The 19,574-nt window shown below is 43.5% G+C and overlaps 1 protein-coding gene across 1 annotated transcript in view; it reads right to left on the bottom strand.

The window, feature by feature from the left end:
* Window positions 1-19,574, bottom strand: part of EPHA5 (EPH receptor A5) — a 195,907-nt gene that overhangs the window by 137,684 nt on the left and 38,649 nt on the right. Inside the window, exon 3 of the mRNA XM_010561456.1 lies at window positions 12,520-13,183. Coding sequence (XP_010559758.1) covers window positions 12,520-13,183 — 664 coding nt within the window. The remainder of the gene's footprint in view (window positions 1-12,519; window positions 13,184-19,574) is intronic.

Here is a 19,574-nt window from a genome sequence, read left to right as displayed (position 1 = left end):
CAGACTGAAGATGGGCATTAATAAAATCATCTTGTATCTCCCATGGTCCTGGAGGTCTCTGCCCAATCAAGTCAGGAGTTAAACATTAAAATTATAGTCCTTTTGACACCTGAAATGTTTTCCATCAGCATGAGTGTGCCCACATAATTTATATATCACAAATACGATTTGGCAGGATTAAATATGAAAATAATATATCAAGGATTTGTTACTGGAAGGGAAAACATTTGCAGCATACAACAGCCCAACAGAAGAAAAGCCTGATTGCTGTGATGAATAATGCATATTGCCTATGGTACTAATTAACCTTGTACTTCAGTAAGATATTATGGAACAATAAGGCTAATTTGAATGTGGCCCGACACTTTTCCCAATGGCATCTGGAAATCAGTCTTTGGAACATGTAAAATTTGAATTTGTTAAACCAGAAGCCTTTGCTCAATAAAGTTTCAGAAATAATATTTTTGTTTCTCTGTATTCACAGCCCACACTGTTTGCATGCACGTACACAATACAAAACACAGAAGGGGACTCCACAACCAGAAATGGTCTAGCCTGGCTTTCCGCAGGCCCTCACCCATCTGCCAGCAGCACGCAGGCAGTGACAACGTGCCTCCAACTAAATCCCACAATGCCTCTGCAGACTCAAATGTCCCACAGACACGACTGCAGCACGACTGTTGCACAGTCTCAGTTTCTCCCCGATTAGAGTGGCAAAATGCTTAGAACAAGCTCGCTGAAAATGAACACTGGAACTTTAAGCTAATGCTATTATGCCTCTAACCTAAAAGCAAATGCCTCCACCTGAAAACACTGACTCTAGTTTGGGCTGGTCTTGCTTTTCTTGTAAAACACTAATTTTCCTGTTAGCCCAAAGCTACACATGGTATTAGAGTAAACACACATGCTACATTAGAAGCACTGTGTTCTTAGTTGCGTGCACAACACACAAAGTGCAGCAAATTATTTGCATGTACAGGCATGACCGAAGACACAGAAGATATCATGCACAGGCATCTTGATAAACACCTTTTGTAAGAGCATACATTCAACTAGAAGTTTACGCAGCCATGGGATCAAGTTTTCAGATAACACTGACCAACTGCTTTACATACCAAGGTCTGATCTAGCACAGTCTTGGGGGGGGGGCGGGCAGCAGACTTTTTGGCACTCTCCAAGCACCCTTCTGCCCTGGGAATTGCTGGAAGGCCACCAAACCAAACAGTACCCCTACAATATTTTGAAGGGCAGGGTCTGGCAGGGGGCACTGGCCCCCCCATCTACCAGCGCACTCAACACGCTACATTTCAGAGCCAGCGCGTGACTTGCTGCCTTCACCATCAGGATGACACAGCTCTTGTCAATGCCATTAGCTACGCACAGAGCTTAGTCAATAACATACTCATACAATCATTTCACTTGTCCCCAAGCACCAGATTTCCAGCTAGCAGCCATCCCACACACCAGCGAGTGAAAACCCCACATAGCACACCAGCAAAAAAAGCACCTGACTGACCCGACTGCTGAGTATTGTTACCAACGCATCCAGGAGGTGAGAGCCCAAAGACATCAGCGTGAGGACACCAACTGCAGAGCAAGAGTCAGCTGAGCAGACAGCACTGCAGCAGCTTAGGGAAGGCTTCCTATGATGCACCAAGTCCTGCAAGAAGGCTCGAAGGGCTGACATGCCATTTCAAACTGTAATAAGAGTGAGGAGTGACTCAAAACTTTTTCCCTACTCTTTTCAATGGAGCACAGTGCAGAAACACATGGATGAACTTTAGCCTGTGTCCCCCTGCATAAGATGAGAAAAAGACAACCACAAAGCGCCAGAAACTCTCTGATATTTGGGAGGTTTGGAGGAGATCACAGTCAGACCACTTGCTGAGAAATAGGTCTGATCTGAGTTACATCAATTATTATGAACTAAATTTCTATCCTATAAGCTGTGCTCTGCTGGCAGTCAGTGCAACACTTAATAAAGATCTAGGCCAGGAAATCATTTAGTTGTTAAGAATATATTATAAAGGATTATCATCTCCCTCCCATCAAAATCAATGATAAAATCCCCACTGACTACAGAAAGCACAAGATCACACTGCAATTCACATCTGCCAGGAAACCTGCACGCAGCACTACCCTGCAGCAAGGGCTCCGAGTGCCATTTCTGCCAGGCTCGCCAACACAGGCACCAACAGGACAGTTTCTTTCTCTCTCTGGTACTAGCTAGACTCGCAATCTGGACCAAAATGCCTTTGCACATGAATGATCAATTAAGTCGCTCGAGCATAAGCTTGTCTCTGCACCTGCCTGTGTGGGCCCACACTGGTCTGACCCAAGCCATATACGGAGGCATTACCCCCATCTAAATTCCCCGCTGCTGGCTTTGTCAGAGGATGCTACTGCTGTCACAACATGAGAAGAGGTCCTAGCTGCTGTGACACTTCATTTGTCTGGGCAGCAGCATGCCTGGAAGGATGACTGCCCTGTTTTAGTGGAAGTATGCAAGACAATCAAGGCCAGCTACGCAAACAAGTTTTGACATATTAAATCATGCTTGAACTGTGAGAGCAAAGAAAAATAATGTAAAAGCTCTTCTAGGGAAAAAAAAAAAAGGCTTTACAAATAAATAAATAATACGGGCCAGCCTTGTGCACAGGAAGGGGAGAAAAGCTTTTATCTGAGCCTCACTGAGAACTTTGGGTAGGCAGAGAAGGAAAGATTATTTTGCAAGACAGACAGCTGCCCTTTTCTGCAGAGGTTTGTAGACATTTCCATGCATTTCACTTCTAGGATGAGTCTCTTGTCAATCACCTGCTCTGGTACTGAAAGAGTACCAAGTGCTCAGGAAAAAAGCAGCCCCAAAAACAGGCAGGACAGGAAGAGTGAAATCCCATCACCTGTACACTTATCCCTTACCAGACCACTCATATGCATGCAAAAGCCCTGAGCAACATCTGACTTGGGACTAGAAGGTCCCATGACTGGTTTTGCCACAGTACTCTGTGAGCCTTTAGCCATTTTTACCTCAATTTCCCTCTGCAGACACTTTGCTCTAGAGGTTTCTTCCTGAGAGATAATGCTCAATCTGCTGCAAGTCAACCATTGCAACAAAGGAAATCCCACCAGTACAGGGTCACAGGGCATCCATGGACCTTGGCAATTAACCATGGCACCTCCCCGTCATCCTGAACCCTTTCCTCCCTGCTGTGGCTTTCTTCCAGTAATTAACATGCCCAATTGCCTTGGATTTATACTAATAAAATGCTGGCTCCTGTCCCAAGATCCCATCATCGCTGGCGCTTCTCAAACCCGCACAGAGCCCCAGCAGTAATGAAGTCCACGGTCCTGGCTCTGTCACTGCCTGGGTTGCAGGCTATCTGCAAGGTGGCTTGGAGCTGGGAAGCTGCAACCCACAGGCTGCTTCCACCGAATACCAAATTAGCACATTCCCCACGCTCATAGGGAGCAGCTTTTCCTTTGGTGCTGCAGTAATTAAAAAGCTTCCTTTCCAGGCAGCTTTAGAAGGCAATGCTGTGACCTCTGTCACTGTTGCAGTGGGATGACAGACTGCCCAACTCAGTGTAAGACCTCTAATGCATTATTTGAGGAATTAGTTCCATAGCAGTGTGACCCTTATGACCACGCAGGAGGTAGCCATTTCACTTGGTGGATGGTAACTGTGACTCCAGAGTTCAATAAAGATCATGTTGGCTCCCTAGGCAGGCTCACTTTATTCAAGTAATACTAGTCACATACATGCAGAGGGACTGGGGAGTCTGCTGAGGCAGGGGATGCTTTTTTATCTGTACACAGAGGGTCTGGTACTCAGTAACGCTAAGGCTCCGGCAGCAAAAGGGACCTTCGGGCAGAGATGGACTCCTCAGAACAGCTTCCACACTAGGCAGAGGCTCCAGTTGATATGAGAGTCCTTCTCAGAAAATGCACCTCCACGCCAAACATTTTTTGAAGAAAAGCATCTAATTGAGGTACAAAAGCAAGTCTTTTGCGAAGACAACTTCTGTTCAAATTCCAGCTCTAGAGGAATGGTAAATTTGCTGTTACTTCCCAATGAATACACCTGGAGATGAATGATCTTACAAGGGTTTTAGGTTAGTCTAAGACCATAAAAAAGGCACATGGGATCAAGTACAGCACTGACACCCAGAGCCCTGCTTCAGCCTCTAGCTGGCACTGAACAACTCAGCCTCTGGCCCAAGGCTGTCATTTATTAAATGGGGAACAGTGACTCTGACCTACTTCATAAAGTAGACCCTTCAAGATCCAACAGAGAAAAGCCTTTTGTAGGACCTGGAAATGTTTTTAGTAGTCTGTATTAACTATTTCTTTCCCCACACTGAAATACTCACGTCTGAAGTGCCAGCAAAACTACTCATAAGCCACTCAAAGCCTACCATGAGGGCTTGACTCAGGATATACCACCAAGTCTCACCGCAAAAACGGGTCATATCCCAAGCTGGCTCTGCCTCCTGTGCCACGCTGGCCAGGCAAACCTGCCATGGGAGCTGAGCCCACCACCGTCACCACTACAGTGGGCTGTGCAAGGATGCCAGGCTGAAGATGCAGATGAAGATGCTCTGCTGATGCGTATCCTCTCCAACCCACCCTGCTTCCAGGAACATAGCCTCAGGTGGCACGGGAAGGCATGCAGGCAGGGACGGTCTTGTTTCCCCCCCCAGCCAGTGGATTTGTCCTGATAATGCCACTGAGCTGCACCTATTACAGCTTGAATTTTCCAGGGGGTGGTATTTCCTTGGCCTTAGCTTGATTAATTGTCATTTACAGTGAGAAGAAAGTTGTCATCTCAAATCCCAGTTCTTCAAACTTCAGCTGTTTTTTTAAGGATATATATTTATAAAGACAAGACAGGTATATGAAAATAATAAGGGACATCCACAAGCCTGACGTTGTCTCTTTTGTCTTTTTTTCTTTAATCTGTTTTGGGTGTATGGTTTGGGGTTTATATAACACCTAGCCTCACTCTTCTGAGTTCATTCCAGTATTAAACAACCTCATAGCCACCCTTAGGGAAATAAAAAAATAGAAGCACATCAGTACCATGCTCAATATAACCTTAACCATGCATTGTTCGTGGATACCATTGTGTCTATACTTAACTTCTTCAGTGACAGAAAATGAGCAAGCTTCCAGCAAAATAAATGGGCATCTCTGTTTACATGAAGAGCAGATTCACCTCTTTCTGCAGACATCTTTGTTGCAGTCTCTTTGCTCTTATTGCAGTCTACTGAACACTCACCTTATACGGGATACAAGTTTATCCAGCTAAGGAAATGAAACAAAAAGTAAGCTACAAATTTGTTGATACAAGACACAGTTGTGGCCTCCTTCTGCAGTGCCCGAATTTCAACCTCAGTGTTAACCCAAAGCAAGTTGAAATGGTCAAGATGTAAAGCATGCAGAGAGAAAAGCTTATTATTGAAATGTCAACACATCATTAACTATTGCTAAGTGTTTTTAAATGAGAAACACAAAACTAAAATCCCAAATTATGAACAAAACACAATAGTACAACTTCATTTTAATACCCCATATAAATTAGGTGGAATGAGGGTTCTGACAAATGATGTCTGGCAAACCCTTGGCAGTTCGAGAGGTTGCAGCCACCCTTCTGCTAAGATCACCATCCAAGGATAATGCCCACATCTTATTTGCCTCCAGGATGGGGCATCAAGACAAGGCCTCCATTGGTCACATCAGCTCACGGGCAGACTATCCAGTTCTACAGAGCCCAGAGCAGCTTCCAGCAATGGGACAGAGCATGCAGCTGGGGACAGACGTGTCTTAAATCAAGGCAATTAAATTCACTGGATTGCCAAACAGCATTCATGCAGTTTATCCTTAGTATTTCTCCAGAGTTCTAAAAACCACAATTAATAAGCAAGCTGTTTCCAAGCAATTCAAAGTCGAAGGTGGCAATCAAAGGAACCTAATGGCACCATGACTAACGCTTCTTTTCTCCTGCAACACTTCTCCCATCTCATAATTTAAGAAATTCCCTAAGCTACCAATGGCTAACCTATATTCAAGAACGCTAAAATCAAACAAAGTCAGTATTCAAGTAAATATCAGCTAGTTATCTAGGACCAGACTAAAAAGCATACCCTAAGATCTGCCCCAAAATATCTTATGGCTAAGAAGCAAACGTGACCTTCACAGTTTACACTTTCAGAGCCATTTCCAAACTTTGTTTTATTTGCACTGCTCAATCTATACTTTGTGGGGGAGGAATAAGGTACTCCTTAACTGTCCTTCTGGAAGGTGACTGCACAGCAGCCACACTGCAAAGAACTGTAAGGTTAAGTTGGTCAAAGTAATGGCCTAAAAGCATTGCTGCAGAATGAGGAAAGATCTTCAGAGTCATCAGGGTTATGAGCATACAAGGTAGTACAGAAGGTTACAATTCATTAGCAAAGCACAATATATTGTGCATACACAGATACCATGCCTCTTATAATGAAGGCAAATACCCATGCAAAGTAAAAAAGAAGAGAGTAATATTTAATCAATCCTGTTGCAACACAGTTTTGATCTGTGGAGAACATTTCCCTGCTCTTGTTAATTATTTCAGCTGCAGAACAAAACACCTAAATACATACACGCACACACCTCTCTACAGAGTAAAACCCATTTCCCCTCCAGTGACAACTGCCTTTTGCTGAAGTGTAGCATTCAAGTGATTTTCTTTACATTTGAAAAGATAATACACACTGTGTGGCCAAAAATTCCACTATTCTGACACTGGTTGGTTTTGTGCTTAATTAAAATTAACTAGGCACTTCAGCTCATAATTATATAAACACCTACCATGCTACACTCCCAGCCAATTTGGTTTTAATCAGAAAAACGCATGAGAAGTATGAATGATGGGCAAAGAACTCCCTGGAGGGGCAACTGTATTTCCAAATTCAGTGTTCTCCGTATACTGAATATTTCCATCAATGTTTTTCTTGCCATGTAATCACCTCCCAGTAGAACAATTAAAAAGAGATATTTATTTTATTCCTGGACTTTGCTTGCTTTCCACTCCACCACAAGGGTAAAAGCACACTTGCCTTATTCACCTAAGTCCCAGCTGGGAAGTCTCCCACAAGACAGGAAGGATTTAGCAGTACCCTGTCTTTCTATCATCCATAACAAGGAGTTCAGAGCGAGAATTCAGCCAACCTGAGGCAGAGAAGCAGGCAAGCAAGTTGTGGAGGGGGCTGAAGAAAAGTTGCCCCCCTCCTGTGCCTACATCAGATGCAAAAACTGGCTGCTTCAGAGCAAAAGCCCAAGCTCCAAAATAAGGTTACGTGTGCAGCAGCACATTTCCATTTCTTAGTAATAAGGGGACAGGGAAGGCAACAGCTGAGCTGCGGCACTACGTCACCTGAGGAAACCACACACAGCTGATTTGTTAAAAATACAGGTTGTGGGGGGGGTTTTATTATGGTATCAGCTATGTGTTTCATTCGCATGTCAGGCCTCTGGGATAGCTGCTGTGCAGACACAGAAACACGAGTCATCAAGCATGGCTCTGCCATCACCGCCTTTGCAAGCCCTCAGTTGCCTCCCAACACTCCACAGACAGTGCCTTCTGCTACCCACCAGCCAAGGGTCACTACCTCTGCGTGCCTACTCCCGCACAGCTGCAAAAAACCAGTTGCCTCCGAACATCCTTTCAATAGCTGATCAACAGGGGGGCAATCACTGCTCTGGGAAAGGGCCTTCAAACGTCTCCGCTGATTGCACTGCTCTCAGAGGAAGATAAGTAACTCTGCTTCACCCCCAATCAGCCAGCAACAAAATCGCCTGAGAACTGATTCGGCAGGTAAACTTCTGATCTACATAAGCTAGCTACCTATGTCAATTAGTTTTAATTATATCCAGAATAAAAGACCTGCAAACATGAGATTTTTCTGCAGCCTTTGTTTTCTATAAGAAATTCTCATTTCTCTTGGCAAGAGCTCTGCTGAATTGCAACACAAGTAATGAGCAATCAGCAAAAATAAATATTGTTTTGTAAATGCATTGAGGTATGTTCAGCAAAGTTGATTAAGGGAAGGCTAATCAAACAAACATCAATATTTAAGACAGCAGAAGGGCTTGAACATTCTACAGTTGTTTTACCAAAAAAAAAAAAAAAGAAAAATCCAAGTATTTCCTCTGGCAGCAATTCCTTTCTAACACCAGAAAACCACACCTCAACCCATCCTCCCTCCAGCCCTCAGTTTTAAAGTTCTTCCTCAGAAGAAGGCAAGGGTGAAGAAAGATTTCACTGAGTTTTCCTCCATTATTTTGTCCACCTCTAACATCTGTAATCTTGTTCATGCCTTGTAGCTGGCTAAAACCAGCTGTACTCCTTTTGATGTCTCTTCAAGTAGCAGCATGCACTGATTTTGGGGAAGGAGAGCCTTGTGACCTCCTGAACTCACTACTCACCTTTTCAGCTTGGCTCTCATTCAATGCAGGTGTTGGTTTTGTTTGTTTGTTTGGGTTTTTTTAACAAATATTTGATTAATTTGTGATTCAGCTCTAAAAGCAGCTGAGTATCAGGCTCTGCAAATGAATTACATCTGCAGTTACCACTCTGAAGCCCCCCAGTCACTAGCAGGACCTCACCACTTCAAGTGTATTTGGGTCTCATTAGCTTAACACGTCAACATCCCCTGCCTTCCAGTAGCATAGGCTCCAGAGCCTTTAAAGGCATAAAAGTGCTTCTTGCTTCTCACTGAGAACATATTGGGCTGAAGGTGAGGATGAATACAAAGAAAAGTGCCAGAAGATGCCTTTTTCACAGCAATTTTATTAATTTCCTATGCAAACCCCAATGGTGAGCCCTGCTGTATACAGTAAGCAACTAAAATTGAAGTTTCAATAAAACTCACCTATGACACTGCAGGAAAAAGGAAAGCATAGACTGGGGCAGATAAGAAATTGTTTGGCCAAACCGCTAAGTGGGTAAAGACAGAGATTTCAGTCCACATCAGGTTTTAACAGCATTTTAGAATCTGGCCCTCAACTTTGGTTGCTGGCCTGCTAAGGAGGAAACCACCTTTGGGAGACTTGAAATTGTGGGCATTTTCCTCAAGGACCCATTCAGATGGCGCTGGCTGAACAGAGGCAAAGCCAGTAACCATCAGTCCTTTAGGGACACCAAATCACCGCTCTGGAAACCAGTGTAGAAATTCACAGAGCAACTGCTTTCATTTCTCTTATTACCTAGTACAGCAATTTATTCTTGTGAATAATGGACCTTAACACTGGTCCTTTATAAACACATCCCAAAACAGTCACAATTTACCTCTAGCTGTCCCATAGCAATTGCTGATAAATGGGCCATGTTGCCAAAAGAAGTGTAAAAATCCAAACAGTTTGGGTTCTTTACAGTAACTGCTACCTAGCTGCCTATATTAATTGAGAGAGTGAGCACATTATATAAGGAGATTAGACCATGTCATATTTACAACCTCAGTGTCCCCAGCGACAGAAATTGCTCAGCTGTTACTGTCAGTGCCTTCTTCAAACAGGAACCCTGCTGACAAGATGATGAATTCAGAACATCGTTGCCAATTAATGATTTGTAGGCAGAAGGGATTTCAATAGTTCCCATATGTTTGTGAGGGTGACTGGGATTTACATCACCTCTAATAAGAGAGTGTAGTCTGCTCTGTCCAGACATGACACTAGAACTTGGAAAATGTCATCTTTGCAGGAGAAATTTTAATAAAGCTAGGCTCTTCTGTGCTGAAAATGTTTCCCAAAGTGTGGTCACTAATAACCTGCTTACGCTTCAGTGAAAGCAAGCAGGCAGACCGCTTACAAGATGCACCCAAGTGATTTACAAGCCAAAGGTCAGAAGTTATTTAGGTGTTTGTCAAAGCTACACTGCAGAGTGCCAAGACCATCATCATGTCAACCAGGAACATGGAGTGCATTTCCTAAACACCAGTCAGGCTGTGAAGGGGGGGGGGAAAAAAAAAGAAAAAAAAAGCATTTACAAGCACATAGGACCTTTCTTGGTGTTACTATTCCGCTTATGGGCTGCAAAGTCTAACTTTACTGTCCTAGAAAAAAAAACTCATTCTTGTAAATATAACAATATCCAAACTGGAAAGCATTTTACTCTCACAGGGTTTCAGCGTGAACTCCATACCCACTGAAGGCAGACCTCCTAAATGGCCTAAGGCTGAATGTCTCCTATCAACTGAGCATCTCGGAGCCAACCAGCAGGAAACGTTTGGCATGATGACCTCGGTTAAACACAGGACATCCAAATGGGGCCCTCAAAAAGACTTTCCCATAGGCACTCAGATCCCAACGTCCCATTGATTTGGTGATGGAATTTAGGGCTTTCCTACAAATGAGAATTATGGGCTTTAACAGTTCTAGAGCAATTAAAGTGATAAACTCCTGCCCTGGGTGTAGGCTGTAGGTGAAGTACTAAAGTAGTTTATGCAGATATGCATTATGACAGAAAAACAAGGGTACCTCTCCACAAAGCATCTTTACACTTCCAAACTACGAACACGGTCATAAATTGCGGGGCCAGACAATGTCCTCTCAAATGACTAAGAAAAATAAATTTCAAAACACAACCCACACCCCAAAATGGAAAGCAGAACCTCAGATCACTCAGGTCTTCTGAAAGCACGCCCCAGATTGCTATCTCAGCACTGCCAGGGACCCAACTGCTCCACAGGCATAGCAGGCTCTTCAAAGATAGTCTCAGGTTTCTAGTTTAAACCAGTACAGTTTTTTGGTTTGGTTTTTTTTGGTGTTTTGGTTTTTTGTTTGGTTTTGAGATCCTTAAGAGTGCTTTGAGACACCCCATGCTGCTCACGCAGCATAGGAGGGCAGGATTTGAAAGGTGACTAATGGATGTACCCCTTTCCTCCAAAAATTGTTATAGGTGACTGAAGCCCGTGTCTAGACGTAGCACCAAACCAGTGCATGTTATTCTGGGACACGGTATTTTTAGCCATAATAAAGCAGATCCTTCCTGATCTACCTGACACACATCCCTCATCTGTGACAGTCTAGATTTCCTCAGCTTGGGCTAATGCTGATCGTAGCTCTCCTTGTGCAGTATCAAACATCGTCAGCCTCTTCTTCCCCCCTAAATGGGAGAAGTGTCTTTATTGGCACAGGAAAAGCAAAACCAAGTCAGATTTTGCTATATTGACTACATCTGCAGAAAAAGGAGACTATCCTGGTCAAAAAGTATACTCCACATGATGTTTACTAGAGGTTTCTCCAAAAACAAACATACTTATATTTTCTTTTCAAGTCAACCCTTGACTTGAAGAGACTTAAACTATGTAATCTTCAGGGGCACAGTGCGTGACCGAGGACTGAAGGATCAAGGCCACAGTTTGCTTTGGATATGCACTCCTCTCTCCTTTGCACCAACACTACAAACACCAGTAACAAATGTCTGGAGTGAGGTGAAGAGAAAATGCAACACCAGCTTCGGTTGGAGCAGAATCCCTCTGCCTTCCCCACAGGTTATCCATTACCAAGTGGCTGCAAGTACAAGGCAATTAAGATGGGATCGATGACCAACATATAATTTTGCAAAGAAACAAACTGCATGGAAATCTTTTTCTTCTTTCCCCTTCTCTTTTATGTCCAAATTGGTTTTAAGCTACTTGTTACATACTTACAATGGAAGGGTAAATTTTCTAAACAAGCATGTCATACAGCAAACCATAAAATGAGCTTATACACTCTTAGAGTATGTTGCACTTCTTTAACAGTATTCTTTAAGTCTTGAGCTTCAGATACCCTAGATCTCTTGCACAAGGCCCTTGATGATTCAGGAGACCTATCCTGACCAGCAGCTTAGGAACCTCAGCCAGCTATTTGTGTGAAAACTTCAGCACGTATGAAAGCATTTTTATCAGTGGGGCTTTAGGTTTAACTCTGAACACCTGAGCAGCTTTGTATTAAACTATTTAGCGAAGAGGAGAATCATTAACTCACACAACATCAAATTCCCCACACACACCCATAGAGTGAAAGAGAGAGAAAAACATACTCTTTTAAATACAAAACCAAAATGCATCTTGCATCAGGAGATTAACTTCAAACATTCCCTGGTACAGTCCAGAAAAAAGAAACCAAGCTTCTAAAATTCATAAGGAAACCTTGACACTGAGGGAAAAAAGCATAAAGCCTTAAATAACAGGTAAGATTGCAATCACCTCATGGAGCCAACAGTACAGTGCTCCAGAGGTAATAGTGGCATGCCAGATTCTCCTTGTCCACAGCCCTGTAAGTACCAGGAAGACCCATTCACAGGTGTCAAGTCCCACTACATCCAGCCAAGGCCGGCCTCTTCATGTTGCCACGGTCGTTCAAACGACCTCAGTGGAAGTGAGAACCCGACCCACCATTGTCAACTCAACCAAGCATGAAGGACATGGAAAAGAAGAAAGCCAAGACCACACATCACCTTGGCAGCCTCAGCACGGCACCATCCCTGCAAACCCTTACCTTGGCAGGTGTTGTTCTTCTCCTCGTACCCTGCCTTGCACAAGCACTTCCCGATGGGCACCAGCCATTCCCCCTCAGCACTGCAGTGCATCTTCGGCGCCTCATCAGTCACTGAGTGGTTGACACAGATGCCTGACACCTCTAGCAGCTGTGAGGAATCTGCTCCCGTGATCGTGTCAGGAAAGCGGGCCAGGTTGCGGATCACCGATGGGCATTTCTTGTAGTACACGCGCACGGAGACCAGGGCGATGCAAGCACCCACATCCTGGAAAGCGAGGTAAAATCCCTTTTTCGTTAGAGGCCCAACATCTCTCACCTCTGTGTTTAGCTTCATAACTCTGTCGCCAAGGTCTAACTCTGTGAAGCTCTCATCAGCAGCGATGGTATCAATCTTGATGTACTGGTTTTCTTTGATGTTCCTCCCATCTTCATCATCTGATTCAAAATAATACATGTTAAAAGTCTCTTTGCAAGTCCCAAGTCCTCCTGGAAGGCTGTTACAGTCCCTCAAGGTGAATTTGAGCTCAATGAAGATGCGGGATGCCCCTTCGTTAGAGATCCAGCTGGTCAGAAGCCAGTTGTTCTGATTCTGTTCCATTACCTTGCATACTTGGTATGTGTGTATCGGAGCGTAGTTTTCATCCACCTCACCAATTTCTTCCCACTGTATAAAAAGGAGAAGTATTACTTTTTTTAAAAGTTACAGCTCCTGCAAAATCTAAGCTTTCCTATCTAAGAGCACCTTGGGCTTCAGAGGTTCAAGAGGACTTTTAGGGGGAAAAAAATGTTTTAAATGGCAAAGTTTTCCATACTAGAGGCTTGATACATTCCTGATAAAGTAGATATAGGACCCTTTAGAAATATAAAAGGATGCTAGCTAAAACCTTTTGTTTCAGACATTTCAGAAGTGGGAAAACATACTGCTGGGTTTGTCCACTAGTACTTTCTTAGGGAACAAAACAAAAGCAGATGGGGCCATGAGTTGGCCTTTTCCAATGCAACCACATAGGAGAAAAGCTATTTACAGTCCGTCTGTCCCTGCTCCCCCAGGCTCCTTTCTACCACATCCTCAAATCACTGCCCAGTGCAATGAGGATGACCACATTTCTCCAAGCTATTCTGCCCCACCAAAGAGCCTGCCAGAAAATCAGCAGAGTGATGTATGAAATAAATGGGCCTTCGCCCTCCCCAAGTGTGCTAGTCAGAGGAGTTCCTGCTCCTGCAAAGAGAAGATTACTTCCAGTAAAGGGTAGAGGGATCTGCAAATCTTGAGCTGTTTGTGTGCTACACAGGTTATGCAGAGCTCCAGATAACTATTCACAGCTGTTTGTGGGAATTGTAGCAACTGTTTTTACAGTTTATTTTGGCCACGCTCTGAAGTGCATCACTTCGAAGAAATGCTTTTTCCTGACCCAGCACACCACAGTTAGTAGCACTGCAACGGTGCCTACAATAGAGACACAACATCAGTGTTTCCTCTTTGCTTTTGACAGCTGTAGTATCACATTAAGAGATTAGATTAACCCACATAAGTACAGCAAAGAACTTGGGAGAACCAGTGATGATTTCAGTTTTGTTCCCTTCTACTTTTGACCTGCTCATCTGCAAGGCCTTAATTCCCAAAGCCTCTTCAATCCTCTGTTCAGCATTGCTGCCCACATCTAGTCACAGCTGCGGACACAGAACAAAGGAAACGCACAGAGCATAATTTAAAGGTGCTCCAGTACAAGGTAATAGCTATATTCCAAGCTGCATATCTTCTGAGGCCAAAGGCCAATTTTTTTCATTGGAAATACTGCCTGAGATGAAGTTGAGAGCCTTCTCAACCCCAGATGCCATTGCTGCAGAGCTGACAGGGAACATCCTCAGAGTCAACGTAATGATGAAGTTTTTTTTTTTTTAAGGGAAATGCTGTTCTTAAATTTTAAATTAAAATGGCAGCAACGAGTGGCATGGAAACATAACCTGATGCTACAGTCCAAAACGAGTTACACCACCAGCAGAAAAGCATTTCCTCTCCTTCCTGACCTGGCAAGACACACCCACCACGATGCGCAGAGTTCACATGTACCACCCGTATTCTGAGTGAGGAACCTAACCTGAGGGCATTTTTGTCATGGTAAGCAATATTTTAATTTCTAAACCCTTTTCATGTCCCTGGCCTTAAACAGGCCATGAGCCCACTGTGATTAACATGTACTTGTCACTTTGCCTTTCCTGCTAGTGCTGGAGTTAGCTGGAGATAAGCCTGCAGCAAAAGCTAGGCAGATCCATGCAGGATTCACACCTAACTTTAAGGAGAGGCAATTAACAATTACGAAGAGTAGAGCCATTGAGAAAACACACAGGAAAAGCATGCAAGATAGCACAAACCTGCAGCTAGCTTCTCTATGTTCCAGTAAATAGGGTAGGTTTAGGTATATGAATTAAAAGCAGGAAAGCACCATTCTTCAACTACTGTCATTAATTTAAGTACTAAATATGCTTCCAAATGGATTCATTTAACATGACTATATAAATGCGAAGTCTCCCCCCAACCTAGGCAGGCATCCCAGCCGAATCAGCCTGGGGGACAGGCGAGCACATCCCAATATAGCCCAGGAAAGACCTTAATGACTTTAAACCTTTGGTTTTTCTGGCTGAAGGTCAGAGGATCACTCGAACAATCACACACATCAACAGCAGATATGGATAAGTGTTAACCTCCAGCAAGAGCTGGTAAAAAGCATTTGAGGGCTGGAAATTGCTCAGACCAGTTTTCGCAAGTGGGGATGTGTATGGATTGCCACAAGGTATACAGTGTAACTACGTACAACAGTTAGGGAGCATCTCGTGTATTTCTTTCAAAGAACTAAGGTTTGCAGTGACTGTGATATTGCAGTAGTATCATTAGTGACCTAACTTGAAGGCACATTGAAAAACATCACTCCTCTTTTTTAATACTTGCCAGATCAATTTTCAAAGACCATCATGCTCTCCAGAATTACAAAGTTAAGCTCATTTCCATCACTACTTCGGGACTTGTGTTAGTGGGAATGACTATAAGAAAGCTCATTTTTTCAAAAACTCAATCCTGTGATTCTAATGGTTGCTTTCATGCACCAAGAGCACTAAACACTGTGAGGAGGAAGGTCCAAGCATACATACAGCAACTGAGCTAGAGTCTTATCTCAGCTGCAAGAAATGGCATATGACCTAACATCTCAGGCTTCAGGATATGCTGCATTTCCAGCACTGCACCCCGGAGCAGAGCAAGTCCTGCCATCAAACCTAAAGCAATCATCAGAGAGCAAGAGGAAAGGGAGGTGCTAATGAGCTAAGGCTGCTTATCTCTGTATAATCCTCAAGGGAAAGCCAACCAGATTTTATCAGAGCAGCCACTATTGTGCAAAATCTCTGCTCTGTTACTTAATCCCATCTTCTTCTCTTCTATCTGCATGTAGGAGTGCACTATTTCCTTCTCTTCAGCTGGATCTGCCTCCCCCCAGAGACTGCAGGCAGCCTGCCACCCTTCTGCTTTTACATCCCTCCACAAGAAGGGGATGGCAGCAAGAGCCCCAGCACCTTCCGCCTCGTCCCAGCTTCCCAATCACCATAGACCTCAGACAACTATTTCAATGGACAAAGGAATACAAACTAGAGGATGAAATGCAGCGCCTTACAGTTAATGAAAAAGAAAACTCACCACATTAAAGAGACAGCATCTAGCTGAAAATATTGGCATGAAAAAAAATTAAGTACAACTTAAAAACTGTGCAATATTATAATTCCTCTGTGCAGCACATAATTTCGAGATATAAATCAACCCCATCTGCAGGATTAAAACAAAAATGCAACCATTAATTTGGAGCTAAATGTTTTCTCTACATCTTTAATAGCCTTAAGAAGGAATACACAAATGAATTTCAATGGCCTGATGTTAAATCATTTGTAGAAGACCTATTTCTGAATTAGAAATTTCCAGTACACTACTGCTGGCGAGTCAACAGAAGCTAAAGACTGCACTCAGCTCCATCAATACGAAGCATGCAATTCATGCAGGCTGTCTGCCTACAGAAAGGCCAAAGATATCACACATCTAACTAAAAATATAAGAGCTAAAAAAGCATTCCGTGGAGCAGCCTTGGGTTAAATGGACAATTTTAAAACACATTCACCAGCTGTCTGTTACTCAGGCTTGTTTCTAATCTCTGGGATTCCAGAACTGCAATTTGCTACCACAGCACACCAAAAGGCTGCTGCCCCAAAATACTGACAGTGGGGATGAAAATTTCAGAGCTTTTGTTTATTTGGTTTTTGGGTGTGGGGTTTTTTTTCCCCACAAGGCGAATTTTTGTTACTGGTCTTCAGTAACTCACTCTCTTTAGCAGCCACTAAAGGTGGTGTGGAAATTTCAAGCCTCTTTCCTAATTCCACACATCCTAGCACTGCTGAAAGAGAAATTAGGCATTTAGCAAAATCCTCTGAATCTTAAGAGGGAAAAGGAGCTTAAGAGCATTAAGCAAAGGGGTTCCTAAGACTTACCTGGAACCTACCCAGCAGGACTCCCTCCCTCAAAGGACTGTGCAAGCTGCCTCTGTTCCCACTACCTATTTCACAAGCTCCCTGGGTACAAAAAGCCTCATCCTCTCCCATTTCATCTTCCAATGCACTATGTGGAGCTCTGCAACATATGCATGTTAATTCAGGTACCTGCTGGCAAAGATGTAAAGTTGAAAAAGGATTTATGCATTTTCACCTTTCTTTCTTTTGGAGAAAGGCAAGCCTGACACAGATCTCAGATCCCAGGCTTTGAATGTATAGAAGCATCTGAGATACTCCACACACTTTGCCCACAGACAGAAGAGGGTAATTTTACCCCCAAATCCTACTGTCAAATCCAGCATGAGCACACACTGGTTCAGAGGAGAGCACAGTGTGGGGCTATGCAATCCCTATGCAAAGTCAAAAGGGGAGACCTGCCGCCCTTCCAGAAGGGCAGACCAGCCCAGCATTCAGCTCTGCTATTTATCCTGCCTTTCATCCTGGTAATATTTGGGCAGTTTCTTCGATTTCCTTTTATGCAGCTGATGTTAAGACCTAGCTGCCAATCAATAGCCTCCAGCTCAGCTCCCACACACGTTCCCTCCTGCTACTCAACTTTATCTTGCAACCTGCTCTTTCCATCCCTTTGCTGCTCTCCTCCCATCACAAAAACCAAAAACTTGGGTTTATTTGGGTTTTTTTTTTAGCTGCCTGCCAGCTTTCCACCTGCTATTGTGGTACAAAGTTAAAGCAAGTAAGAAGCAGCAGGCTCTCCTCTGCACAGTTTCAGTGACTTCAGTAAGGTCACGTAAGGCTAAGTCTCTAGTGAAAGCCAGACAGAGCACTACGCATCTTTTTTTCTGCACTGCAGAAGGTTTTGCAGGGCTGTGCTAGCTGTAAAATTAGGCTGTGTCACCATCTTACCTGTTGCAAAACACCACTTACAGATATGCCAGTCCTATAATTCAACTACTTCAAAGCCTGCCACCAATATTGCCAGTTTTATCAACATGCCCTGTGATGCATGGCTTGTTCAGATTTTCAGCTCTGGAGCCATATGATTAAAGGAGAGTCTTTGCTTTTGCTGGGGGTGTTTCAGTCTTCATTAAAAGGAAAAGTGTTTTGCTTGCTCAAAGAACAAGGACACAAAATAGAAAGTACCCAAAAGTCACCTTATTTGTAACCCCCTCTAAAGTGATGCTGACCCCAGGATTGGCAGAAGCAAAACAGTTCTGTTTTGAACGCCGGCATTGGCAAGAAGTGTAAATATATAACCTATATGAACTACCAATCGTGGCAGAGTCCACCAGCATCTGATGAAGCGCTTCAGAAGCCTGGTCCCCTCTCACAGCAAAGCACAATGATCCAAACCACTCTCAAGCAGAAAAAAAATGCAGTAACCTGACACAGTGCTGCCAACTTTCCAAGTCTGCTCTTCCCAATGGAGGAGCAGTGCCAGGAGCAGAGCAGAGACATGGCAAACAGCTCAAGATCTACAGGATAAATGGTGCCCACTACATGCCACCTCTAGACAGAATAGAAGGCAAAATGGCTTTGCCCAGCTCTCTTCCACCACTGCCAGGCCACTGGATCCCGTTTTAAACAGAGCTCTTGGGCAACAATTTTTAAGCATTTGTGCCAGTGTGACAACTCAGGCTTAAAGTTCAAATTCTGCTTCAGGGCAGGATGCTTGCTCACTAGGACAGCCTCGCAGAAGCCCCGCCCTAACCAGACAATGGAAGGACACCAACCACCACATGACTTTTTCCAGTAAATCACAAATTTGAAATAAAAATAATCAGGAAATCAGAGCATTTCATTCACTTGGATCAAGTTAGGAAAGGAGAGGAGGGGAGGGGAGGGGATGGGGGACGACGACGGGGGAAATCAGTAAAGGGGAAAACAGCGATTTTGACAGCCTCCCAAACCATGTGTTCACCATCTTCTCTTCCTGAACTTAAGCAAAATAGAGGGCAGAAAAAAAAAAGAAATTAATATGAAAACTGTTCTAGAGTAACCCAAACTAGTTCTTTCAACCTCAAACACACTTTTCTAATTTCAGCTACCAAAACAAGAACAACAAAAAACCCAAACTTCTTACTTGTACAAACTTTTCCTTTTCAATACCAACATCCACTTCTATAATGCAAAAGGTGAAAAGATTCCTAAACAGCCTCAGCCTGTTTTGGGGGGGGTTTGGAGCTCATTTTAAGGGCAGGAGCCAGTGTCAAAAGGAAACTGCAGTGAATTCAATATAAACAATATTCAGCCCAGTGTTTGTTAAAACCTTTAAATAACAGAAGCAATTGTAACTGCCCCAGATCTTACCATTTCCATACATCTGATACTCCCCCCACCCGAGGCTCAAGACTCATTTGGATGGCAATTTTACAACTGAGACATTTATACATAAAGACATATATTCCTACTGACAGCAGTTACTAGTCAAGCAAAAAACATAATGGATAACAGACACAGAGGATAGAGAGGATCTGATTAGTCTTCCAACTCAGGCAGAAATCTGGTCTAAT

The sequence above is a fragment of the Haliaeetus leucocephalus genome, unplaced genomic scaffold (genome assembly GCF_000737465.1).
Source record: "Haliaeetus leucocephalus isolate CR32 unplaced genomic scaffold, Haliaeetus_leucocephalus-4.0 Scaffold145, whole genome shotgun sequence".
Classification (NCBI taxonomy): domain Eukaryota; kingdom Metazoa; phylum Chordata; class Aves; order Accipitriformes; family Accipitridae; genus Haliaeetus; species Haliaeetus leucocephalus.
Note: the sequence above shows the minus strand (reverse complement) of the source record. Positions and strands in the feature narration are given on the sequence as shown.